The sequence below is a fragment of the Mugil cephalus genome, chromosome 7 (genome assembly GCF_022458985.1).
Source record: "Mugil cephalus isolate CIBA_MC_2020 chromosome 7, CIBA_Mcephalus_1.1, whole genome shotgun sequence".
In the NCBI taxonomy this organism is placed as follows: domain Eukaryota; kingdom Metazoa; phylum Chordata; class Actinopteri; order Mugiliformes; family Mugilidae; genus Mugil; species Mugil cephalus.
In genome coordinates this window covers 9,907,835-9,933,574 of record NC_061776.1, presented here as the reverse complement: position 1 = coordinate 9,933,574, position 25,740 = coordinate 9,907,835, and the positions used below count along the sequence as shown (strand labels likewise).

Here is a 25,740-nt window from a genome sequence, read left to right as displayed (position 1 = left end):
GTTTAATCTTCTAACAAATTTAATTTAACAAATTCAGGGACTTTTCTCTTGCAGGAAAACCTTTATTCTATGTCTCGCCGTGATACTCACCCTAAAGGTTCTCCTTCCATGCATCGTGTGCCCAGGCCCGGCGGGTTTAACAAGCGCTCAGTGAGTTGTTTCATTTTTGGGTGAAATGGTTGCTCATTGCTACAGAAACCAGAAAAAAGAAAATGACAAAAAGATCCCTGATATACGTTTCAACACAGATTTATCTGAAGCCTTTCTAAAGATCATGTCAATTAGTTCTCTCTCTTCATATTTCTCTATGCGTGTCACAAGGTCCAACCTGAAGAAGGTGAACTGTTGTCCGTACAGCCAAGGACTCAGCGTCAGGCTTGGGTACTCTCCAAAGGGAGGGACGATCGTGGTGAAGATCAGAGCTATCAGGACAAAACTGGCAGGGAGGACGATCTGGAAACGCACACAGTAGGCAGTCTCAAGTCTAACTGATTCAGAAAGTGTTGTGAAACTCACAAAATGGCAGATGAATGTCTCCATTTAAAGACTTCTAACAGCAATAATCCCCAAATCCCTGGATTTAGATACATAGATACAAGTAAAGGGGACTGCAAGGGAAAAAAAAGTTGGGAACCACTTTATTAGACCTGATAGATCCCACAAACTTAAATTTCTTTAAATGCACATTAACATGAATCGTTGTCAGTCAGCATGTCACTCTTTCATTCATAAAGGAGCTGTCTCACTCAGCTGTCACACACTAGACCTGTCAATCTAAGCTTCGCCATTAGGCCCCGCCCCTATCCCTGCTGAGCCAATCACAAAGCCGCATATTACACGCTGACTCTGTCAGGTTCCCCCTCAATTGGCCAAAAGCCTGTTCAGTCCCCAGGTCAAATCCCAGAGGCACGCTGCAAAATTAGCAGAAGGGAAGCTAGGCTAGCTGGGAGCTAGCTAGTGCAGCTAGCTCCCATCAGCCAACTACTTAGGCCAAAGAAAAACAAAGCAAACGAACGAAGCAAAGAAAAACTGACTGAATGCAAAATGATAATAATGATGTGTATTTATAAGTAGCACTAGACCGAGTTTAATATAAAACACAAACAGAAAGTTGGGGATCCCTACTTAATCTCTCCATGAGTCTGGTGGTATTAGATGCAGTACCTGCGCCATCAAGTCCTTCTGGCTTCGCGTGGCGTGGTGGAACCTTTTCACCAGCAGAGCGTAGAACTGCTTCAGGGTCAGAGCGGGACCTTTCACCTGCATGGAGCCCTTTCCTGCGTTGCTGTCTGAAGCGTGGTTAGTGCCGTTCACTCCGTTGTGTTCTACAGTCGGGAGGAAAACAATCGGTTAGCCATAGCTTCTTAAAGCATATCCGTGGAAGATGAAACATTTAGCGACAGCGGTAGCTGGTTTTAGTTCGGCCCTACTGCTGAGATTCAGCTGAGAGCTTTTTAAAAAGCTGAAGCAGAATGTCATAAGAGCATGGAAGCAGTAAAAATAAATACTAAATAGTGGCTTGTTTATTTATTGTTTACTGCATAAACTGATTATTCCAGACGTGGGTCATTTAAATTGCTTGAGAGAAGCTTAAACAATTATTATGATTAAATTTAGATTGTCACAGAAAATGACTTTCTGCAGAATTCACATAATGAAATAAAAAACTTCCTCACACCGAACCCAGGTCTAGTATATTCAGTTAAACACTTCTGCACAGTGGCTCTTGACTCTCTGACCTTCGTCTCCATCTGCACCAACTCTGATGCCATTTTGTCTTCCCTGCAACATCCACTGCTCTAGAGGCGGGACACACAAGCGAAACACAAAACACACACACAAAAACTAGACGTTTAAAACCGGAAATGTAGCTACTGTCCACGTCACAGTTGAATTTAAGCTAGTTAAGGGAGGGGGGACACGCAACAATAACCACGTAATAAAAAACAGGTGTAAGGCAAATGGATTAACACAGTTTTACAGAGACAGGGCAGAGGGGTCGGAAATTCAATTCCCAGGAAAAGGCCACGTAGAATATCAGTGGTGGTATTTACCAGCACTGGTGGCATTATTCGCTGCCTCTCCGTCTGCAGTGACCTTTATGAAGATCTGGAAAGAAGGAGAAGAAAAAGAAAAAAAAGCCCTTAAACTTTGTAAAACTTTTTTTTCTCGCATTAAAATATAAGCACTTTCCATCCGTTCTGACATAACGCGATATACATCTCATCTCATTTTTAGATTAAAATGAGACTGCAAATGGACTCAGATAGACAGCAATGGGAGAGAGAGGCAGCGATAGCGATGGCTGGATTCAAACCAGGATGATCCAGTTCAGGGTCGTGGTGAGAATTTTAACTTTTAAAGAAGGAAGCAAGACTTTTGGGTTGTTGTAACAGATAAGAAAAACTTGTTTTTGAGCAGTGAACTGACAACTGTTTTTCCATCTACTTTTGTACATTTGTTCATTACGCTAATTCTGTTTTATTTTTTACCAGATAATATTTCTTTTTCTTTCTTTTTACTTTTTTTTTGAGTGGTGCAACAAAGCTACTGTGATCAAGAAATTTCCCTCATGGATCATTAAATTCTGTCTGTCTCTCTAAGTCATAAAGAGAAAATACTTCTTTTAATATATTGTTTTGGTTATAAGCTTTATTTCCTTTATTTTAGAAGTACAATGAGGTCATAAAATATATATATATATATACATATATAAATATATATATATACTTCTAAAAAGCATTTTATGAACAACTGGAAATTTATTAAGAAAAATAAGTGTAATTTTGGTGCACTGTCGCCACCTGCTGTTTAGTTCTGGGTCTCAGTGTTGTGTTATGTCCACAACTCGTACTAAAACAATTAGGACAAATTAGGAATAGCTGTTACTTTTACTGAAGAAATGTATCATACGTCTTCTATGTTACTTTCGCACTATGCAAATTAATCCTACACGGACCACACTGGGCCCTTTGTTGGGCCGGTTTTGGCCCCCGAGCCCTATATTTGACACCCCTGTGTTAACGTATACTGTATCATACAACTGTGCAAGGTGAACATAGAGGTTATACAGCAGCGTTTTAAAACGTTTCGACAGAAATGCGTCCGTACCTCTTCTAGTGACGTATCAGAGATGCCGAAGCTGCTTAAACCCATGTCATCGAGCGTCTCCTCCAGCTCCCGGAACAGGCTGGCGTACGCTCGGTGTTTGAAGCCTTTACTGGGCAGCAGATAGGTCAGCTCCTGTCCAATCATCTCGATGAGTTTGGCCTCAGGAACGTGATGGTGGATGAGGCCGGTGATGCTGTCTATGTCCCCTGCGAGGAAGAAAAAGAAAGGAAAGGATGTGACATGTTACGAAGGAGCCTGTTTTTGATCAGTATTGTAATCACGGTTATTAGTCACGATTTTTCAGCATGTCAGGGAAAACATCTGTATTTTTATTGCACTACTTTTAAACAAACAATATGTGAAGAGTTTCCAGTGCAAAATGAAACTTTAAATAAGAATAAATGCTTAATAACATAGAATTTAAAATTTACCAAGGGCTAACAGAATAAATATGCAAAGTGTAATCACAAAGTGCAACTCAGTGGAAACAATTGCAGCTTATACAGAAAAGCACGATCCAAATTCTATTAATTGTGCAGCCCTAACATGAAGAGCAACAGACTCCCAAAAATAGCATAACAGGGACAAGGACAGAGGAAGTGCATGTGCTAAAATGATAAAAAAAACAAAAAACAATAAAATGCCATGCACATTTACGCCTGAGCAGCATCTTGGTGTTGCATTTTAAGTGTCCTCGGGCAGATAAGGAAGAAAAGGCTCATGGATCCATATCACCCGAATTATGAACGTAGAAAGAAATAATGTTGTGTGAAAATACTATAATAATATAATAATAAAACTCAGATAAGAGGTAACATTTTTCAGGCGTTGCATGCAGCCATGCACCTGTCATCTTAAAACTGAACCAACAACCTTAACCTGAAACCCAAACAACCTCCAAGCAGCTCTACAAAATGTACAAAATGTACTCTCTTTCCAAAAATACCTTCTGCAATCCCCAGTAAGACAAAAAAACAAAACAAAAAAAAAAAACAAAACAAAACAAAAAAAACAGACAAAAAGGCACCAGGAGCAGTTGCTCATGAGGATGAGGAAAAAGGGGAAATAGACTTCTTATACGTACCATCTAGAACTCTGTCGAGCTGCTGGAACTGGTTCTGAGACTGGTCTTTGTATTTGGTGCAGATGGAGCAGGAGCAGGAGCAGTCTGAGGCGCAGTCACAGTCGTTCTGACAAAAGGAAGGGAAAAGGCAAAGACACCTTCAACAGTGCAAACAACAAAAAAAAAAAAATTCCTGCCAGAAAAGTGAAATCAAGTATCTTGACACAGACACAGATGAGAAATACTGCTCACAAAACTGAGACCTCACCTCCTTTATTTTGAGGTCCTTCATGCGGCGCACCAGGGTCAGATAGAAGCCCACGCCGAAGCAGTTTTTGAGGAAAAGGGGGGTCCCGCAGCAGTGCAGCTGCCCTTTGGAGATGATGGCGATGCGGTCGCTCAGCAGGTCGGCCTCGTCCATGTGGTGGGTGGACAGGATCACCGTGCGGCCTGCGCAGGGGACGCACAACTCCTACTCTTACTAGCAGCTCCGTTGAAGAACGTGCAGAAAACCTCAGACTCTTCTATGCTAAGTTACTACAGCTTTGAAGTTCCTTTACCAACACATGCTATTGATTTTATGACAACAGTGTTTCTTTTTGTTGTAGACGTGTTAGTTGAATATTTCCGTTTGATCACATCACTGCTTAATTCAAGTGCCTCGGGGAAGCTGTTTCCTTCCTCAGTATCTTTCTGCTAAGGGGTAAGATACACTGATCAGGCATAACATTATGACCACCTTCCTAATAGTGTGTAGGTCTCCCTTGCACCTCTGAAACAGTTGTGACTCATCAGAGTCAGACCCTCCTGAGGGTGTCCTGTGGTGTCTGGTAACAGGGTGTTATTAGTGGGGGGGCTTTGGGTCCTATGGGTTGAGGGGAGGGGCCTCTGTGGATCATTTGGGTTCTAGTGAATTTGGGGGAAATCCAGGAAGAGTAAGGATGATGATTGAAAAAACAATATTTTTGAATTATTCTAAAACAGTTTTTCACCAAACCCTAAGCCAGCATTGTCAAGCTCATTTAAGCGCAGGGACCACATTCAGCACAATTTGATCACAAGGGGTACCAGAATAGTGACATAATAGCATAGTAACCTATAAATGACAACTAAATAAGTTAATATTAACAATAATACTTATGAACTATCCTTTTACAAAACATTTTATGCAATTTCTTGAGAAAAATAAGTGTCATTTTAGCGCATTGCTGCCACCTGCTGTTTGATTCCTTGTCTCAGTGTCGCACTACGTCCGCAACTCTTACTACAAATAGTGCAACCCCTTCGGGGACAACTCAGGGTTAGCAGTTAGCAGTGCTGTAAATGCCTGCTATGTAATTTTCACACTTTGCAAATTCATCCCACGGGCCAAATTGGACCTTTTGGAGGGCCGGTTTTGGCCCTCGTACCATATGTTTCACACCCCTGCTCTCGGCTGTTTCGGTTATATCCAGAGATGCAGTTTTTTTTGTAAAAATGCATTTTCAACTTTATTCAAAAAATGTATCACACATTATGGAATAATATTCACAGACCCTGGATTACTTATGTTAAGGTGTCAGGTGGAACAGTGCAGTGGTATATCTCATATCTCAAAAATATACTGGCAGTTAAATGTGGACCTCAGGGGATTAAACCTTTATTTTTACCTGCTTTGTATTTTAGTAGGAGGTCCCAGATGGATCTTCTAGAGTAAGGGTCCACTCCTGAGGTAGGCTCGTCCAGGATGACGATCTTCGACCCCCCGACAAATGCCATGGCGACGGACAGTTTCCTCTGCATGCCGCCTGTAATACGCAACGATGTTATAGAGACGATGGAACAATGAATAAAGATAACATCTCTCTCACACACACACACAAAGATTGAAACAAGGCGTCGACCTGAGAGGTTCTGGGCCTCGTCGTCCCTCTTGTGAGGCAGCCCCAAGTCCTCCAGCATGTCTTCGACCTCCTGCTCCGCCTCCGCCTGGGTCCGACCCTTCAGCAGTGAGTAGAACAGGATGTGCTCCGCCACCGTGAGACTGTGAAGTTTTCATAAGAAAAGCATTTTTTTTGATTGTCCTGATGTATTAAAAGCTGCTGAATTTTTTTGCAACACACTTTTTTTTCAATTAAAAACCAATATGTTATTTTTGTCTCTGCGCAATACTAATCTCTTTTGTAATCTTTTTTTCTTGCTGTGTTTCGTTTATGGAAATGGTAGAATCTGAAATGTAACTCACTCTTGGAAAAGGATGTTGTACTGCGGACACATCCCCATTGAGGAGCGGATGATGTCTATATCAGTTCTAATGTCTCTTCCATTGATGTATGCTGTGCCAGACGTGGGAGGGTAGAGGCCAGTCAGGATGGACCTGGACAACACAGAAACATTCAGTTTAATAGATTTCTAAACACCTAATTTATAAAGAAAATCACAAGATCTGACTGTCAAACTGCTGCTAGAGCCTCACTCGTACTTTACAGTACATGGCATATACGTAAAGGATCAGTGCACAGGTTTTATGCCTGGAAGCATTAGCATTAGTCTGCATGCACATGTCATTTTTTATTTTTTTGTAAAACTGCCACTAAACCGTGAGCTTTTATTTCTAAAATCTAATTTCGGCTCACATTGTCGTGGTTTTTCCGGCTCCGTTGTGTCCCAGGAAGGACGTGATCTGCCCCTCGTAGAAATTGATGCTGAGGCCGTTGACGGCAGGACGAGAGCTTCCGTCGAACACCTTCACCAGGTCTTCAATCTGCACGCCCAAAACCAGGCCCACTGGGTCGGGCTCGAAGAACAGCTGGTCTGCGTGGAAAAATAAAAACTTATAATTGATCAGTTAGACTGAGAAAAAAGTTGAAACGTGTCGTGAGGTAAAAATGACGTCACTGTGAGAAAAGGTCTGAGATTTCGATGATGCAAACTTTAAAAGAAACCTGTATGTAAACATGTATAATTCATTACAAATTAGCAAAATATGTTCGTATATCACAAACACTTCGGATGCAACCACATCATGTTCTACTCCTGTGTTCCCCAGGCTCCCACTGTTACATTCCCTTTCAACCATACGGTACAGGTGTGGTGTGTTTCCCTTCATGTCCACCAGGGGGCCCCAGAGTGCTCTGCAAATCTCAACATTGTCAGTCACCCACTGTGTATTCTTCCCCCACGTCTACGTCTCTGTGTCCTCACCTTCGTTCCCCGCCTCCTCCCCCTCCTCCTCGTCCTGGTTCGGAGTTGCCTCTTGTTGTTTCATCTGCTCCCGCTCCCTCTCCAGACGCTCTCTCTTACTTTGGTGCTTGCAGATTTTCCTGCTGCCCGAGCCGTTGCAGGCGTACGCCTCCGGCGTGCCTCTGCTCTCAGCGTCCTTCTCTCGGTTCTCTGGTTCAGGTTTCTCGGGATCTGGAGGGGGATCAGACAGAATTTTTTTTTCTGGTTTGGATCTTGTTTAAGGTTTGTCTGACTTTTGGTGAAAGTTCCCATCCCACAGTCAAATGTGACCAACCTGGATAGTGTCGAACACTCAAGCTGCAGTTATATGGCTTGATGTAGACCGATCAGGCATAACATTATGACCTAATACTGAATAGGTCATAATGTGTGTTAGTGTTATTTACTTCTCCTGTTAGTGATCATAATGTTATGCCTGATTGGTGTGTTATCAGCTCGTATAGAATTACACAGAAACACAGCATGTACTCTGATTCCATGTTTTCATTTGTGCATTTATTTCTAAGATAAAATCCTTCTTTTGACTCACCTTGATCAGCCATTTCTGTGCGAGAGGGCATAGGTCTTTGCCAGTACGACGGCTGGAGCGGGAAGTAGAACGGTCGACTGATGCCATACTGTCCTGTAGAGGAGGAAATAAATAATTAACCATTTAATCAGTATCACTAAAGAATTAAAGTACATCGTAAAGACTGTATCAGCAGCCCAACCTGGGAAGACGTTATCCAGATACCAGGCCAAGGCGGCGTAGAGGACGGCGTCGAACACCATCATGAGGATGGAGGTGAGGAAGGAGTAAGTGTCTTTCTCTAAGGGGCTGGTCTGGATGTTGTTCCACTGCAGACCCAGACCCTGCTCCTCATAGCGGGACAGGTACTCCGTCCCGAAGCCGAAGGCCACCGGAGACAACAAGCTCTGGAGTAGAGAGAGGGTGCAAAGGAGGCCTGTGATGATCTCAGCTTTAACAGCACAAACGACATCCTTACTGGCTTCATTTTAGCGTTGTTGCAGTGCCAGAATCAAAAACAAATTTGTTTTACATTATACAGTGATATACTTAATGCACTTGCAAAACGTGAGCATACCGCAGCCAGCTTCATGTTCCTGGTGATGCGGTCCTGCCACGCGAAGCAGAGGACGTGAGGCAGGTAGAGGGTGAAGTAGATGATGCCGCTGCAGGCAGCAGCCAGGTTGGCCTTGTTGAAGAACACGCTCATCAGGAAACACTGCATTATGGTGGCCACCGTGAAAGTGAGCAGGAAGAAGAAGACCAGGATGGGGTCGCTGTAATTCAGAACCTTCCCACCCTGAGATTAAAAACAAAAGAGAGAGATATATATATTTAAAGTGAGTTGTGAGGACTGAGCCCTATCATCCACAAGAGGGCACCTTTACACTCTGCAAAACACCAGCCCTCCCGAAAGCGGCCGGCAAAACTTTGACCTTAGTTTCACTTTCATCGCGGCCCCTGCGTTTCGGTTTCCTCACCATGATGATGGCGGTGAGCAGAGCCGTGCTGGCCGTCATCATGATGAAGCTGTCGATGAACCACGTGTACCATATGACCCCACTGTCGACCCCCATGGCTTTGAGGGTCTCCTTGAGGCGCAGCTCCTTCTCCAGGACGATGCTCTTCACGGTCATGGACACGGAGTAGATCCAGGCCAGCACCATGAACATCGGGAAGCAGCGGTTCAGGGTGATCATGAAGCTGGAGGAGAACACTTGTCATTTAAAAGAATCCTCCCTTTTCTTTTATCGAAACAGAAGTGCAGACAAGGGTCTTTTGGTAGTGCGTGATAATCACTGTCCTAATTATCCACGATTGAAGTTAAATGGCAACACTCAGAAGCCATCTGCATTTTTTCTTATATTTCTGCTTATTTATTGCATTAGATTAATATACATATAAATCCTTTACATTGTATGAAATAGAATAAAACTTCAACTTCAACTCAATGTACAGCAAAACTGAATAAACAGACCTTGACAGTGCAAACACTGCATACATTTTTATTAACTAAATATGAAAATGCCGTGAATTGAGTCCTTTTTCTCTGTGTATTCATTCTGCACTGGTCACCTTAAGTGAAATGAAGTTTAAACAAAACACCAGTAAGTGAGATCTATGATTTTTTTTTCAACTTTTATTTGGTCTTTGCTACATTCCAGAATGCCACCACACTTTCCCACGCGCAAAACATGATTTCATCTGATAAAAAGCTCCGTGGCAGAACTTTCTAAAAGGTGGTTTTTCTCGTGCATTTACTCACAGGTCATCTACGTAACACGGGTACGGCATCTGCTGGACGTAGACGCCAAGCGGCCAGTCGTTGCCCGTGTGGACCTTGATGACGCCGTGCTCGATCATGTCCTGCAGGTAGGCAAAACCTCCCCAGATGTACCTCTGGTCCTCCATGGGGTCCGCTCTGGGGCCGGGATCCCAGTACCTGAGAGAGAGCGGCGGTATACGTTCAGATCTTTGTAATAAGAATGAAATCTGTAAAGCCACGCGCACACACACACGCGCACACTAACACACACTCCTCTTTCCGTTAAGCAGATAAGTCTGAGTCAAAGCCCTTTTCACGATCTGATTATTCAATTGCATAGAGACAGGACTCCCACTGGGTTCGTTACATCCTGCTGGCGCGTTGTAAACAGCTAAAAATGTTTGCTCACCCCGGGGGCCGTTGACATACTGTCTGCATATGAATAAAATAATCAAAGAGAGGGAAAGTAAAATGCGAGCAGGAGCCTGCACATAGACGGATGACAGAGCAGGTGACAAGTTAATGCGGAGTAACTTTGGAAGACACCAGCTGGAGAGGGGTTTGCCCCCTCGGAGGAATGTGACACATCCATATAAATTGCCTCATTAATATGGCATTAAGAAACGGGGCGATATCAAGCTGTTTGAGGTTAAAGGTCACTGGTTGGATCCAACTTAACTAAAATACTCATGCCAGTCAGCTACAGTAACTCTATAAATAGCCCTTTCCTTCTTGGCTGCCAACAAAGACGAACGTACAAGAGTTTTAGTGCAATAAATTGCACACACAAGTGGTTCGCAGAAGTCTTTCCCTGAAGAACTCGGTATAAGGATTTCTCTCCTGATGAGAAAAAACATTTGCTACTCAAAACACCTTTCGGATTTGATCTCAAACTGTTTCTCAATCGAGACAACGTGAGGTTAGAGGAGGGAGCGTCTACGGCGGGGAGTCAAAAGTAATCGCTTAGATTCATTTTAACGGGGTCACAGGCCACAAAGAATGAGCGGCCCTTCAAGAAAAACCATCAATCGGCGCGGTGCCGCTCGCTGACCTGTCCTTGATCTTGTTGGTGCGCTCCACCGCATCGATGTCCATGCGGATCTTGTACTTGACGTGCGGGGGAACGCTCGTCGTCCACGGGTACATGTCCGCGAAGACCACGCCGGCCCAGAACTTGTTCTCCTCCAGCAGGTGCAGGGCCTGATGGATCATCTGGGATTCGTCGGTGCTGGCCACGAATTTATTCAGGGTGATGCACTGCAGATGAAAAAAAAAAAAGGAGAGGGATGAGGGCTGTGGGTTTGGTAACATTCATTCATTCATTTTCTGTAACGGCTTGTCGTCTGGATGGTCGCTGACCCCTAGGTGGTCCGCGGAGGTATTACAGGGGGTCACGAAATCTTTGGTTGATTAGACATTTTATATACATATTTTTATAAATTTTCCCCCACAAATTTAAATGTCTTTAAATACACATTAACATGAATCCAACATATTTTAGTAAAGGGATAAATGGAGGCAGAAGACGTCATCTATCCGTCAGCACTTCACTCATTCAGTGATACAGGAGCTGTCTCAACAGCGCACTGTTTCACACAGAGCGCCACAGTAGCCAAGACCTGTCAATCTAAGCCGCCTGTACACAATAGGCCCCGCCCCTATTGTTGCTGAGCCAATCAGGAGGCCACATATTACACAATCACCCAGTCAGGTTCCAACTTTTAGTCTATTCAGTCCCCAGGTTAAGTCGCACGCTGCAGTGTTAGCAGAAGAGAAGCTAGAAGTGCAGCCGCTAACATTAGGTACATTTATGTCAGGTATGTTTACACGGCCACCTGTGTACCTGCGTATTATTTGAATAGCTTTATGTTGAATGCAAAATTATAATAATAAGGTGTTGTATCCTGAGCAACATTGATGGAAAGCACATTTCAAAGTGAGTATAATTTCACTGATGAATAATTATGCTAGCGTATTTGGGAACATTCTCAGTTGTGTTATGTCTGACAGTGCACTAGGCTAAGTTGTCCACCTTGACTGTTGCTGATTGCGTAAGGATACATGTGTAAGTACACGTGGCATTTAGCAGTTAGCAGCAGCTTTGTAGGAATCTCAACACTCTGAGGCTAGAGAATATTGTCTGAATTGAACTGACTGACTTTAGACTATTTTCCTTTCCCAGAGTTTTACATGTCCGCTTGATTTTTGTACCACATGAGACACGCTCAAGCCAAAAGTGATCATTTTGGTGGCATTAATTGCGGTGGTGGCGCTGGGGAAAACATGAACGCAGCTTCTACGTGGTGTCATATTCTCTCTCTCTCACACACACTCTAACTCTTTGCAGAAAACATGCGTAATTGCCATGTGAAAATCTCACCCGGCGCACACATACACAGAGCTCCCCAGACCCCCCCACTGCACACCATGTCTAATGTCTCCATTCACATTACTGTACAATACCCCGAGCGCGCTCAAAGAAAGACGAGAGCCCACTTCCTATTCATCTTTACGGGGCCATACATTCCCAACACAATGCCACTCACTCAGAGATGGACGGAGGAGAAAGAGCCTCGCTGATACACATGTTCCAGCGGGATTTCAGTGTGACAAACATGCCCCTGACAGAGTGAGGGGACCTGATGCTAGCCGCAGCAGTTATCCTATGGCAGAAATGCTAGCTGACAGCTATATCTAATTGGCTAAATTGCCTGGGTTTGTTTGCGGGGCTCCGAAGGGTCTCGCCGCTGAACTTGGAGACAAAGCGCAGATTGAGCTGCCAGTACCGATAGGGGTCTCTCCAAAATCGCAGCCTCCTCTAAATCAGACGAGAGAGAGCAGAGCGGGACGCCGTGAGGGATGGATAGAGTGATTTGCCCTCTTTTATGCTGCAGGCGCAGGGGTCTGTTTCAATGCAGGGGCCATACACTGAAACAGCACTGAGCTCATGAGTGGGGGTGAGTCATTCCCACCTACTCTCTACTTTATCACCGGCTCCACAATGAATGCGAGGGAAGGGGGTGACAGCAAGCTTGTTCTCTCCACCTTTCAACCTACTGGATGGGGAAAGCGTCTCTAAAGCAGCACTAAGTGGCTCGCTCTGTTTCAAAAGGCCCGGCAGGAAAATCTCCGGGGAGCAGGCACGGAAGACCGATGCTCCCGTCTCTGGAACCGTCTGAGCGAAAAAAAAAAAAAAAAAAAAAAAAAAAGGCCCAATATCCACTCCTGGGAATGTGCAAGGTTTGGCAGATGGGAATTATCCAGCTGAATCGCAGCAATGGGAACAGGTTGGTTACCTCTCCGTACTGGCTGAACATGCGTATGATCTGGTCGGTGGTGTTAAAGATGTTCCTCCAGTCAAAGTTTGGCATTCCCGGCGCCCTCTCCTCATCCGGACCGTTGTGCAGGAAGTTAAGAATGTCTTTGGTGGTGAAGTCCGTTTCCACGAGGCTGTCATCCACAAACTGTGTCACCGTAGGGTTCTTCAGGGTCTCCTGCAGTGATGGAGACAGTACATTTACGAATATACGGTTAGCAGTTTATATCAGCTATATCATGGAGGACAACGGCCCCTGAATAATGGCACCAGCTCATTTCTATCAAGTTTAATACAACATCCTGGTTATCTGGAAACTGCTGTTGGCAGAATGTCATCTCAGAAGTGATTGTGTACTATCGCTGCTCCATTGGGAGCATACTAACGGACTGCAGAGACCATCGGTTGTCCTCTCCCCTCCCTGGAAGATCTACTCAGTCCCCACTGCCTCAAAAACAACAGGACATTTCTCCTGTTGAACCTCTGTCATCGGCAGATGTTACAGACCAGGATAAAGAAAGTCTCGACCTCTTTAATAGAGCTAAATCTTCAAGAGAAAGTTGTGCAATCAATATAAAATGTCTTGATTTTTCATCTTTCACTTCATTGTCTCTCTTTTTTTTTTTTTTTTAGTATTGCTGCGTTTGTACTCTCAAGGTTTTCAGTTCTCTCGGACATGTCATGTGCAATAACAACGAAGGCTTTCTATTCATTTTATTCTATTATATCCTCGCTGGACAAGAATGTGGCAGTGAGTGTAAAATCAGTTAACTACTTGAAATACGCTGCGCATGATAAGATTTGTCTCTTTTGGACTCAGAGGATGTCAGGTAGATTTGTAGTGGATTTAAGGAGGTTCAGGTCCCACCTGCAGCCTGTAACCATAAGCGGGGAAGGTGTACAGGTGGTTTAGACCTATAAGAACCGGTCAGAGCCGCCATTAAACGTCGTTTAATATCTGCCGGAAGCCCTCCACACGACACCATGGTCATGCAGAGAAGCTCGTCCATCCATTTATTCTTAAACTGCCCATGTGCAATGTACAAATATACAAGTTGCTAATACTTGCTAACGTAAATGAACATTTTTAAGTTGATAAAAAATGAAGTTAATTATCAAAGTTAGGGTAAAAATGAGCTCAGTTGAGTTTTTGATCATGCAGTAAAGACGAAGGAACATGTTTCCCAAACAACATTGGTGGAAAGCACATTTCAAAGTGAGTATAATTTCATTTATGAATAATTATACTGGTGTATTTGGGAAGATTACATCCAATTTTAAATTGATATTAGTACCAAAAATATTGAGTCAACTGAACGCATCAAACACTCTCTTTTTGTATTGCGACAACGCGTTTAATTAAGCGGTTGACTGAGATCAGATGATTGAGAGGAGTCGGTTTATTTGTCACTGATAGTCAAGTAGATAAATATCAAATTAATGTCTAGTGGTTACTGGTGGTACCAGAGTTGCTCTCCCTGAGAGATTTGGCCAAATCTTACCAGTTGATATATTTGAGATATAGTTGTGTTGCATGAATTCTGTCACTCTGACTTACATTGAATTCCATTATTCCACGGTTGTGTTGGATGTGTAGCGCAGAGAACTAGCGTACGGCTGCTTATACTGTATGCGAGTATACGTGCATCCATACCCTGATCACGTTCATCTGGACGCTGCTGTGGAAGAAATCCCAGAGCTGAGGTCCCACCTCCTCCCAGGCCTTGAACATGTTCTGGAGCCTCTCTAGCTCCTCGAAGGTCGTGTTGGCCTGGACACACATGAAAGAAGTATTTACATATCAGCCTTGAAGAGGCAACACATAGTGCTGTTCGATAACATTAACACTGACGTCGGTGAGGAGCCACGGGAAGTTTAACAGTTCATTTGCCAAAGCTCTGCCTAAACAACACGGCTAACAAGAAGACAGTTGCATTAGCTCAGTTGGCTACCTTCTCATTAGCCAAACCCGAACGCTTGAAATTGAGATCTGTTTTGTGTCAGGAGCAATGAAAGACGACGTGACAGATCTGTTTTTGCCTTCCACTCCCGCACCCACACATTCAATTTATTGTTTAATTCTCCCCTCCTCTTCCCTTCCCTTCCCTCACCCCCTCCCTCCCCCCGCCCATCCCCTCCTTAGCTTCGGTAGTCAGCTCATTCCAGAGAGGGGCGGGGGGTGGGGGGGTTTGCATGCATATACACAGATACCGAGGGTGTTGAAAGAAACGGAGAAGGAGAGAAAAAGTTAGCAGGGAACGAGAAAGAGGTGAAGGGTCGGGCTGGAGGAGGTCTCTCTTACGCTCTTTAATATCTTGTGGACGGCAGGGGAGTCGGGGGTGTACAGGATCTTTCCCATCAGCAGGGGCTTGACTGAATTCCACACAATTTTTGTGACAGGATTGGACTCCAGGGTTTGCATCAGGGAGTTGCAGAAGGGAGCTAAGGGTAGAAAAATTGCACAGAAGAAAGTCGGTTAAGAGGAAAGCAGAGACGAAAAAAAAAAGAAAAAAAAGAGGAAGATCCAGGAAAAGAGAAACATCGAGCATTCGTCCTTATATCCTCCACATATGGACGCCATTCAGCTTCCATTAAATAAGTCAACAATGAAATGGATTGTAATAATTACAGCTGTGTTACATTTTGTAATGCAGACTTCTGCACCACAGCACAATGCGGGTCACTGAAAACAGACACACAATAGGTAAAACTACATGTGAAAAGGAGTGAGACAGCTCAAGGAAATAAATAAATTGAAGAATGAAGAGTCGTTTTTTTTTTGTCTTTGTTCTCTCTTTTCATAAAGTTTAATTGTCAGGAGCTTTTTAACGCCACACTTTGATTGCGGCAGCTCCTTCTTTGTCAGTTCATGTTCAGGAAGGCTAAACATCTCCACCATGAATTAAATGTCATGGACTCGGAGGGCGCCACTAAATGGACCTTGTTGTAATATAATTTTCTTAGCGACCGTTTCCAAGGTTGAGAATACCCTCTAAACATTTTATCCAAAATGAATGGAGCTGGATGGATAACAGCTCCATGACAACAGTGCTATGATGCCTACTAAACAAAAGCAGCTACTAAATGGAAAATTTCTTAAGATAAAGTCTCAAAACACATTGATTTCTTGTCGCATATGCACACCCAGTATACTACGGTCTCATTTCTAGCGTGTACTATTATTATTCCATGATAAACATACTACTAAATGGTTCAACATCTCTTTACTTACTGGCAGTGTCATCGTAGACATAGTTGTGGCTCTTGGTGCCATTGACCCCCAGAAACACCTTGTAGTTGTTGTCCTCGTACCAGTTGAAGGACAGAACCCTGGAGCCGCCTCCCTCTGGATATCCGCAGAAGAGGCTCGACACGCTGGACATCAGCTCGGTGAAGGAGGAAGGGCCCCCGGCTTGGAACAGAGAGGAAATCGCCTTGAGAAGCTCCTGAGAGCTCTCCCGGGCCATCAGCTGTGCGGGACAAAGACAGGCCCGGGTGTAAATTGTTTGTCTCTGAGCGTGTTTATACCTCTTAAAGCAGGGGCCTTGAATGTTTTTAAGGAGAGAGGATGGAGAGATTAAGTAGGGACCTATATTAAACTCGGCCTAGTGCTATTTATAAATAAACATTATTATTATCATTCTGCATTCAGTATTAAGCTATTCAAATAATACACAGGTAAAAATATATTTTTTTTATTTCTAATGTTTTTGTTCAAGTGACAAAGTGATCCATTTTGTCCTCAGTAGTTGGCTGGCATGTTAATGTGTATATAAAGATATTTGTGAGGGGAAATTTTTAAAATATATACATAAAAATGTCTAATCAACCAGAGATTTTGCGACGCCCCTGTAGTACCTCTGCACACCCCCTAGGGGTCACGGACCCCCTGTTCAAGACCTAAGCCTTAACATATCTATATTGTGAGACCCACATAAGATACTGTACATGTATTCATGCCCCTCAGGAATGTACAGTATTTGTTTTTAGGCTACCGGCAATATGCCTGTCACAGTGCTAAAGGGCAAAATGTCAAAAATTTCTTCTCAAACCGCTGATTAAACATCCAAACAGAACCTAAAGTTCCTAAAGCTCTCTGAGGCCGTACTTGAGCACAGCAGTGCTAATTCGTGTTTTGTGCGTTGGCTGAAACTGTCTTGGCCAGGTCACTCTTGAAAAAAGAGTTTTTAAATCTCAATGAGTTTTACCTGGTTAAATAAAGGATGCATAAAAACATCTTTGCATCAGTATTCTAGTAGTTATGAAATGTGGTTACAGTGTTAGAGGTGGAGCTAGAGGAGAAGTCAGGAGGAGAGGTCAGGAGATCATCTGGTAGGGGTGGGTACTGCGAACGACTTCATGATACAATACATATCACGATACTTTTGTCACGATATGATACATATCACAATACTTGAGTCACGATACGATACGTATCACGATACTTGAGTCGTGACACGATACATTATTGCAAAATTATGATACTGCAATTAAACTGCAATATTCTGGATAGTTCATTGAGAAATTTTAAAAACAGCTTAAAACACATATTGTATATATGTACATCAGATGACAGACCATTTCCAATTTATTGCATTTGTTCCAGGTGTGGAAGTCGTTCACGATCAACCCAAAAACTAACTTTTTCTCTCTCTTTTAAAATAGGTATTAAGACATTCAAAATTGATATTGTATCGGAAGAAAAAGTATCGCGATATACTGCCATATCGATATTTTTCCCACCCCTATCATCTGGGGAATCTTATATATTTCTGCGATATTTCACCCTGTGTATAACATGATCCTTTATTTACTTTAAAAAATGGTGAATAACCCACCAACAGGATGAACAAATGTTACGTTTTGTTGGGGAGTGTAAACAGTACGTTTTTGAGCTTTGTGACCTTTATCAGATAATTACACTGAGGGGGCATATATCTACAGACTCCGTGTTCATTCATACCCTGTGAATTTCATAACATAAACCACGTCAAGAAAACAATAGTTAGAAAGATAAGCAAACATGTCAGACAGACGCCTCTGTCCTCAATGATAGCCGCAGCCTGGACTAAATATCCTCCTATTGACGGAATAAAAATAGCTCCATCCAAGTCCAGTGCACTCCGGTACGTGTGATATCCTCTCTTAAGAGATACGGAGGCTTCGTTTGCCACGACAGTCAGACACAGATAGCTCCACGGATGTAATCAGAAATTTAAACCTTTAGATGGCTTTGATCCCTCGCATTAGCATAGGTCAGTATTATTAATAGTCAGTGATGAAAATATCTCAGTGGTCGTCAGCTGAAATCAGAATATACGCGTGAACGTGCACAAGTATGCACAGCCCAATCCCAGTTCTGTCGCCCTCGCTCCCTCTTCCTTTTTTTTTTTTTTTTTTTTGTTATTTCTCACACACAAACACAGAAGTGAAAGGAAGGAGAGGTTGAGTAATGAGAGCATTTGGCTCGCCTTTCTGTCACCACGGTGATGCAAAGGTCCCACCTACAGGATGTGTCACCTCAAAGGAATGTTCCCCGTTTCTCTCAGTTGCTCATAGCCTATAAACCTACGCCTCCTTCCCCTCCCCACCAGCCAAGGTGATGATGGGATACACCGTTACCCCCATGGGGACATACAGTGAACGTGCTGAAACACACATCTCAGTCACAGTCGCTTGTGTGTGTACCTAGTGCTAGAGGTCAGATTATATCATATTAATCTCTGTTGTATTTATTCTATTCTAGTTATCAACTCAATCATGTTTAACCTCTGTTCTTTTCTTCTATTCTGTTCTGTTATATTCCAACTCCTAGATTTAAATCTATTTCTTTTCAGTCTCTACTTTTTTCTGTTCCACTTTATTAGCTTAACATAGGGTTTGGCGGTATGACAAAAAACGTATATCCATATATTTTTAAAAATCCTGACGTATCCCGGTATAGTAGATTGGCTAAGGATGAACTATTTTACTGTGGTGATGAATAAATATTGCAGAATAATCCCACAATAGTAGTAAAACCGGTTTGCATGGTCTTAGCCCTGCCTGCTGATGTGGAAATCCAGGGACATTTACAGCTCGGATTAAAAAAAAGAAAAACAAAAGAAAAAAAAAAGAATTAAATGTTATCAAGGTTTAATTTGCGGTTTGATTTATTTTAACATATTCATTCATATTTAAAGTGCTATGTCTGTAATGTCAATAGCAGCCCGGCCAGCTACCGTAATAATTGTAGTCTGCGCGCAACACTTTTTTTTTTTCTCATTCATTAAAGGCTAAAATTGGCGACACCTTTGGGGAGAGCACCAGAATTTGGCGATGTCACCGCACCTTTTTATGGCAGAAGTGGTTCTCATTCTGTGCTTCATATTTCCATCTTCACCACGCCTTGCAGTGACGCAGTCGCACCATGCGTGTTTAAAAGCGCTACATTGAAAATGGTCCCGGTCGGAAACAATGTGTCGCGGCGCAGCGTTCCGAAGGCTATGTAATCAAATCACCTGTGTGCCGGTATATTAAAAATTCATAGCATAACGGGAAAAAAAATACCGGTATTCGGCATGAATCGGTATACCGCTATCTTAACATGCATGATAATGTATTTACTGCCATTTTTATGTACGATATAATTTTATCCTACAACTCAAGTCTATTTTATGTTTATGTTTTCTGTTTTTTGAATATATACTGCATTTACTCTATGTACTATACTTTTTCTAGCGTGCTGTTCTATTTAATTGTGTTCTACAACTCTACAATATTTCTTTTAAATGATTTTATGACACATAGGCACATAGGCCGAGCCCCCCACACACATATCTATACGGTAAAATGAGTCAGAGTGGATTGGGCTAAATGCTAAATACTGTTTTATCTGTCTTCATGTATATGTCTCTTATGTGTTTTACTGTGTGCCCAGCGTACTGTGGTGGTCTTTGTGGAATGGAGACCGTCCTGTGAAAAAAAGAATTTCCCGAAGGGGACAATAAAGTCTAAAGTCAAGTCAAAGACACATCAGCGCTTGTACAGTAGGTATGCGCCCATCACTCAGCCTCCTTCGTGAGTGATTCTCAAACAGGGACCAGCGGAAGAGGCGAGTTTCCTGCAGGACTAAAAATACTAGTGGCTGTGATCCTGCAGGACTCGAGGAGCAGGGGAGAGGCGCAGGAGAGGTAGGGATTGAGGGCCTGTGGGGCACTTACAACTTGGATCTTCTCCGATGCTGCCTTAAGAACCTGACCCCAGAAATGCAGGTCAATCCCCTCAGAGCTGCTGTCCATAACCCTGGGCATCTGAGGAGACAGAGTTGGAGATGCGTTTTGAGAAAGATATTCGTGCAGGGTTAAAACGAAAAGTTTAAACACAACTGGCCCTTTGTTTTCATTTATTTTGTGTGTGTGTGTGTGTGTGCGTGTGTGTAAAAAAAACCCATCTGTGCTCTTTTTAAGTCGTGTCCCAGGACAGCCTTAGACAGATAAACACGTTCACGTCTAGCAAGAAGCCAGCTAAACAACAACCTTAACATACTGGAAACTTCTGAGAAGTGTTTGTTACCTAAGGAAGGAAGCCATTTTTACAAAGACTTCATAGGAATTGGAATTAGCAGCCTACTGGGCAAAACAACATTAAATTGTGCAATGTTTTTCATTGTCACGCACTTTGGATCCAGCGTGAGCTAACAAAGGAACCGTGTACTTCAGTGAACCTGTATCAAACTTGAGATCCATCCAATTGTTTTAATATGGAACCACAGTAACGCTATTCCGTAAACCCCCTCCGGTGACCTCATCTTCTTGAGAAACGATTAGCAGCAGGGGTTTGAAAACGCCTGGTCAGGGCAGAGTGCTGAGGGTGAGGAAACCCAGGGTGCCAAAACAAACACGCACATGAGATATCCTTCCTCTCGCATTCCTTGTGCCTGCATTTCAATGAGCGAGAGGAAGGAGGGAGGCGGTATGGCGAGGGGCGGGAGCGAGGGAATGAGAAGGGAGGGTGTCAGAGAGGTTGATGGAAGGAGGGAGTCGAGAGTGTAATGAGGGGAGGAAAGTTGTTGCAAGGCCGAGGTCAGTGTGGCAATGGGCTTTAAACTCAACAACGCTAAAGAGGGAAACGCAGAGATGGCTACTAAGATGCTGCAGTACTACTACTAACACCAAACACGGAGGGAGTGCACGCACTTAGTAAATGACTCCTTCACGAATATTCGATGAAAATGTCAGCCACATTTGTATGGCAAATAAAACAGGTGGAATGAAACGTGTTATTATTGCATGCCTACTGTATTGCAAATCCTGACAATCTTGACAATCTCGTGACTATGCAACTGGTGAGATATTTCAGCCTGGGCCGACCAACCATCAGAGCGATGTTGCTCTACCAAAAGCCATGAATTCAAAATAAGAAGTTTTGAACCACAGGAACTATATACACAAGTATTTAGTCAAAACAAGATGGTGATAAATCCATGCGACCTCCTGAATATCTTCACAAAAGTCCATATATTTATGCCCGTATCCTATAGAAAAGCTATCAGATTGCTGTGATCTTAAGCAGGGGTCTTCAATGTTTTTCAGACCAAGAACCCCCAGACTGATGGAGAGATTAAGTAGGGACCCCCTACCTACTATATGTGTTCTCTATTAAACTCAGCCAAATTATAAATACATATCAATGCATTCAATATTAATCTATTCAAATAATACACAGGTTCATGTTTTTTTATCAAGTGATCCAATTTGTCCTCAGTAGCTGGCTGGCACGTTCATGTTTATTTAAAGAAATTTAAATTTGGGGGGAAATTTAAAAAAATATATATAAAAATATCTTATCAACCAAAGATTTTGCGACTTATTATTATAATTTATTTATTTGAAAGGAAAAGTCATTTGATCACCCTGATCATTTGAATTCATCCCCAAGGGACCATGAACATCTGTGTAAAACTACCAGTTTGTATTGCATTGACGCAGGAAAAAAAATACAGTGTATCAGAAAATTAGCTTAATTATGTTTAATGTTTACAATGTTCAAAATAATTAATGATTTTTTGTTTTGTTTCTGTATGTAATAAACCTGACTGGTAATAACCTGGGGCAGAACAAGAAAAGCTTACCTTCATCCTGTCCCTTCTCAAACTAGATTATTATTTTTTGTTCTTTTCCTTCTTTTTTTTCATCTTTACGGAATTGATTTATATTGATGCAACTTGTACAATTTGCTTTTATGTGCTGGTGGTTCGAGAAAAATAATAAAGATCAAATCAAATCAATTTAATAACTGGTCCTTGAACGTAACTACATACACTCGAGCTACAAACCATTTACGCCACAGCTTCTTCATTAGTGCAGGCTCTATGTCTTCATAAAGAGGGAGTCAGGCAGCCTGTCACACAGCCTTACAGCCGGGGCTTTTCAGCAGCCAGACAACCAGGTGTGCTGCCAGATATGTTGACTAAACTCATTTGACTGGCATAAGATGTAGGAGTATTTATACAGCGCCGTGTCTTACAAAACACCTCACAGGCTGTAGGCAGGCCCTGGCCTAAGCCCATTAGAGAAACAGGCCAGCGGGGTTAATGCCATGTGAACTCCCTGAGCCAGTCACCTGACTTACTCAGGCTGAAACCTGAACTCACCCATATAGTAAAGAAAATAGAAAAGATTTCTTTTAGTGCTACTTTTATTTTTTTTGTGAAGTTTGCCATGACGAGTATTAAAAAAAAAGAAAAAGAAAAAGAAATGCTGAGAGGGAATGTTTTTCCTTTAATTAAAATGTGATTAATGGCGCAATTTAATTTCTGTTTTTCTACCTGTGTCTGATTTTAATAAAACCATGTGTAAGCAGTTTAAAGCAGAGCCCATGCTCTCTTCCGAGAGCCAAATAAATCCAGTGACAGAGCGAAGGGATCTAACTGAGTCACCTGCTGCAGGCTACATTCTGCAGAAAAATACAACTACGCCAGCTTTGTTGTTTCAAGAGAGAATAATAAAGGAGGGGGGAAAAAAGCTGCAGTGGTCAAACCCAAATGTTAGGGTTGAGTAGGATCCGTTGGAAGAAATGGCAGAAAACTGAATATTGGTGGTGGTCTTTGGGTCCTATGGGTCGATGGGAGGGTTGCCTCTGTGGATCGTCACACAGATTCTTGATCAGTTTGGGATCTAGTGAATTTGGAGGCCAGGTCAACACCTTGTGCTGTTTTTCACGAGTCGTTCCTTGAATTGTGTGTGTGTGTCAGGCCGCACCCTGAGATCGAGAAGTGTAATTGCTACGTGGTGTAGGGGTATCTGGTCTGGGTGGGTGCTACACGTCTAAGTCACATCCAGTAAATGCCAGGTCTAAAAGTTTCCCGGCAGAACACTGAATTGTCACAAGATGGTCAATGTTGTTCACTTCTCCGGTAAGTGGTTTTAATGTTGTGGCTGATCGGTGTACATTCCTCCACTTAAAATTAGCAGGGAAATTCTGGGAAATCATAGTAAAAAAACCCTAACAAAACTGGGTGCTTTTATGAGCTACGCTACCCTGGACAGGAAGAGAGAAATCACATTTCCTGCACATAACACCTAAAGCCTTCAGGGGATGTTTAAAGTACCAATAATGAGCACAAAAGGAATTGACATACGCAGGAAACAACGTACGCAATGAAGGCCAAGAGACGCACATCATCATCCTGTTGTGATTCACTTTCCAATAAGCCACTGACCGCTTTGAAGATCTTGAAGAAGTCCAGGTTGGCGTAGAGGATGTCCTCTATCTTCTGCAGCCTCTGCTGGCTGAGGGCGCACATGGCGTTGCGGACCCCGTGGAGTCCCATGCGGCTGGGGAAGATGATGAAGCGCTCCAGCAGGGCCTGGCTGCACGCTATGTCTTTCAGCTGCAGGTCTGGGATTCCAAACGCAAACTAGATGGGAGAAAGAGGAAGGAAAGGTTGGAGCACAGAATCAAAACACAGAAATGCGCCACGAAAAAGGATCCAGCGTCACCTGCTCGAGTCGTATTTGTGCATTGATGAGCTGGTAGACGATGGAATCCAAGAGGCCGGCGTCTCTCAACAGGAAGGCCGTAAGAACCTCGTCATCCTTCAGAATATCATCAATCTTCAGCCCACGACCTGAAAGGAAAGTCATGAACAGAGACGGAGAAAGGTCAGAGCTGCAAAAAAAAACTAAACAATATTGGCCCCAACCTGTACTACTTCTCAGAGGAAATGATTCACAGCCTACACGGAGTGACGGGGATTTGGGGCTTCATGGACAGGAGATGAGCGTTTATAAGAATGTCCCGGCCAAGAGGTGAAGGTAATTTTGATACTGACAATGGAAAGGTCACACATGAACCAAGAACAACAGTGAAGAAAACTCAGAGTTTTTACTCTGGGTAATCCTTTTTAGAAAGAAGCTCAGATTACAAAGCTGAAAAAATCGCACTACTGTTTTTGACCCATTCCTCTAGTTTGCCCTTTACCTGAAACCGAAGACGGGTTGCTGCGTAAGGTGTCCATGAAGTTGGAGAAGGACGACATTTCGCGCCAAAGCCGACCAAGCTGCCGCACGTCCGACTCGTTGAGCAGAAGCTCCTGGGCATCGACGTAGAACCGTGCCAATCTGGACACAGCCAAAATGGAAGAAGCATTAGAGTAATAGAGCTTATGCGGTTCCTCTTAGTGTGGTTATGCTTACACTGAGTTGTTATAGTTGGACACAACTCCTGGAGACTCTCCCCGGGTTGGATATCTGAAACAGGGGTTGTTGGCGTTGCAGAAGATCCCTTGGATCCAGGGAAGAATCCCTGTTGAGGGCATGGCCTTGTTGGGGAAATGACCTGAAGAGAAAGACGTGAGTGATATATTCATTCAAATGAGGAGAAGTTAGGGGACAATGAGGACAATGATATCTGTTCTTAGTCAGGAATTTATTCTCACACTCATGCTGTTGGTACAACGGATTGGCCTTCCTAAGCCACACCAGACCAATAAATAACAACACGGGCCAGAAGATCTCCACCAGGAAGCGGATCTAGACAGAAGTAGATGCAACAGTGAGAACATCAAGAACAATATAACTGGCGTTTCTTAATACATCCACAAACCTCACATAAAGAGTTTTTACCTTCTGTCTCTTGCGGAGAGTCCAGTTTTTCCACAGCAGCAGGCTGATTTGAGAGCCCACCTTCATCGCTCCGCAGCTCAACCCCTGGATGGGGTCATCAGACTGTGATAAACCTGCGGGTCACGACACCAGACAAACTAAATCACGTTATTGTCCGTTATCAGAAACAGTCATACTTCTGGGCTTGAAGGTTACACTTGATCTTGTGCCAGTTTTATTTAAAGTTCACCTGGACTATTCTTGTCTACAGGGCAGCGCCTCTCAAACTTTTTTTTTGGCCGCGCCACACGCTTCGAGAAGCGCTGCTGTAAGGGACAGGATTCAACAGCAGATTTGCCAGTAATGTTCATGTCGTGGTCCCCAGTCTAAGGACTAACTCATCTACAAAAAAATATCCTTTACAGAGTCATGGCATACTGGAATAGTTTACCTTTCAAAATACATCTAATTAATAATAAATCATCCTTTGAAAAGGACATGCAGAGGCATTTGCTGGCCTGTAGATGAGTGTGAAAAAGTAGAAGGAGGTTCCTTATCTTTGACTTTTTGTCTTTTAATAAATATATTCTTAATATATCAATTTACTTTAAATATATGTAGCCTTCAGCAGGGGTCTTCAGCGTTTTTCAGGCCAAAAACCCCCAAACT

The 25,740-nt window shown here is 43.0% G+C and overlaps 1 protein-coding gene across 3 annotated transcripts in view; it reads right to left on the bottom strand.

Annotated features, from left to right (window-relative positions):
• The window catches only part of LOC125011282 (retinal-specific phospholipid-transporting ATPase ABCA4-like), a 38,313-nt gene that overhangs the window by 10,455 nt on the left and 2,118 nt on the right, over positions 1-25,740 (bottom strand). Inside the window, exons 2-31 of one of the 3 annotated variants that reach the window (XM_047590410.1) lie at positions 25,093-25,229; positions 24,906-24,999; positions 24,664-24,805; positions 24,449-24,588; positions 23,968-24,095; positions 23,688-23,885; positions 20,188-20,277; positions 16,218-16,455; positions 15,288-15,427; positions 14,640-14,756; positions 12,966-13,163; positions 10,721-10,926; positions 9,670-9,846; positions 8,885-9,107; positions 8,482-8,703; positions 8,107-8,311; positions 7,926-8,018; positions 7,358-7,567; positions 6,790-6,967; positions 6,399-6,530; positions 6,058-6,197; positions 5,824-5,961; positions 4,443-4,624; positions 4,196-4,301; positions 3,112-3,317; positions 2,055-2,109; positions 1,740-1,799; positions 1,165-1,325; positions 329-453; positions 91-189 (exon numbers count right to left, since the gene is read on the bottom strand). In XM_047590410.1, coding sequence (XP_047446366.1) covers positions 91-189; positions 329-453; positions 1,165-1,325; positions 1,740-1,799; positions 2,055-2,109; positions 3,112-3,317; positions 4,196-4,301; positions 4,443-4,624; positions 5,824-5,961; positions 6,058-6,197; positions 6,399-6,530; positions 6,790-6,967; positions 7,358-7,567; positions 7,926-8,018; positions 8,107-8,311; positions 8,482-8,703; positions 8,885-9,107; positions 9,670-9,846; positions 10,721-10,926; positions 12,966-13,163; positions 14,640-14,756; positions 15,288-15,427; positions 16,218-16,455; positions 20,188-20,277; positions 23,688-23,885; positions 23,968-24,095; positions 24,449-24,588; positions 24,664-24,805; positions 24,906-24,999; positions 25,093-25,158 — 4,469 coding nt within the window. In that variant the 5' untranslated portion in view covers positions 25,159-25,229. The remainder of the gene's footprint in view (positions 1-90; positions 190-328; positions 454-1,164; positions 1,326-1,739; positions 1,800-2,054; positions 2,110-3,111; positions 3,318-4,195; positions 4,302-4,442; positions 4,625-5,823; positions 5,962-6,057; positions 6,198-6,398; positions 6,531-6,789; positions 6,968-7,357; positions 7,568-7,925; positions 8,019-8,106; positions 8,312-8,481; positions 8,704-8,884; positions 9,108-9,669; positions 9,847-10,720; positions 10,927-12,965; positions 13,164-14,639; positions 14,757-15,287; positions 15,428-16,217; positions 16,456-20,187; positions 20,278-23,687; positions 23,886-23,967; positions 24,096-24,448; positions 24,589-24,663; positions 24,806-24,905; positions 25,000-25,092; positions 25,230-25,740) is intronic. The other 2 variants (XM_047590409.1, XM_047590411.1) reach the window with 2 other exon arrangements.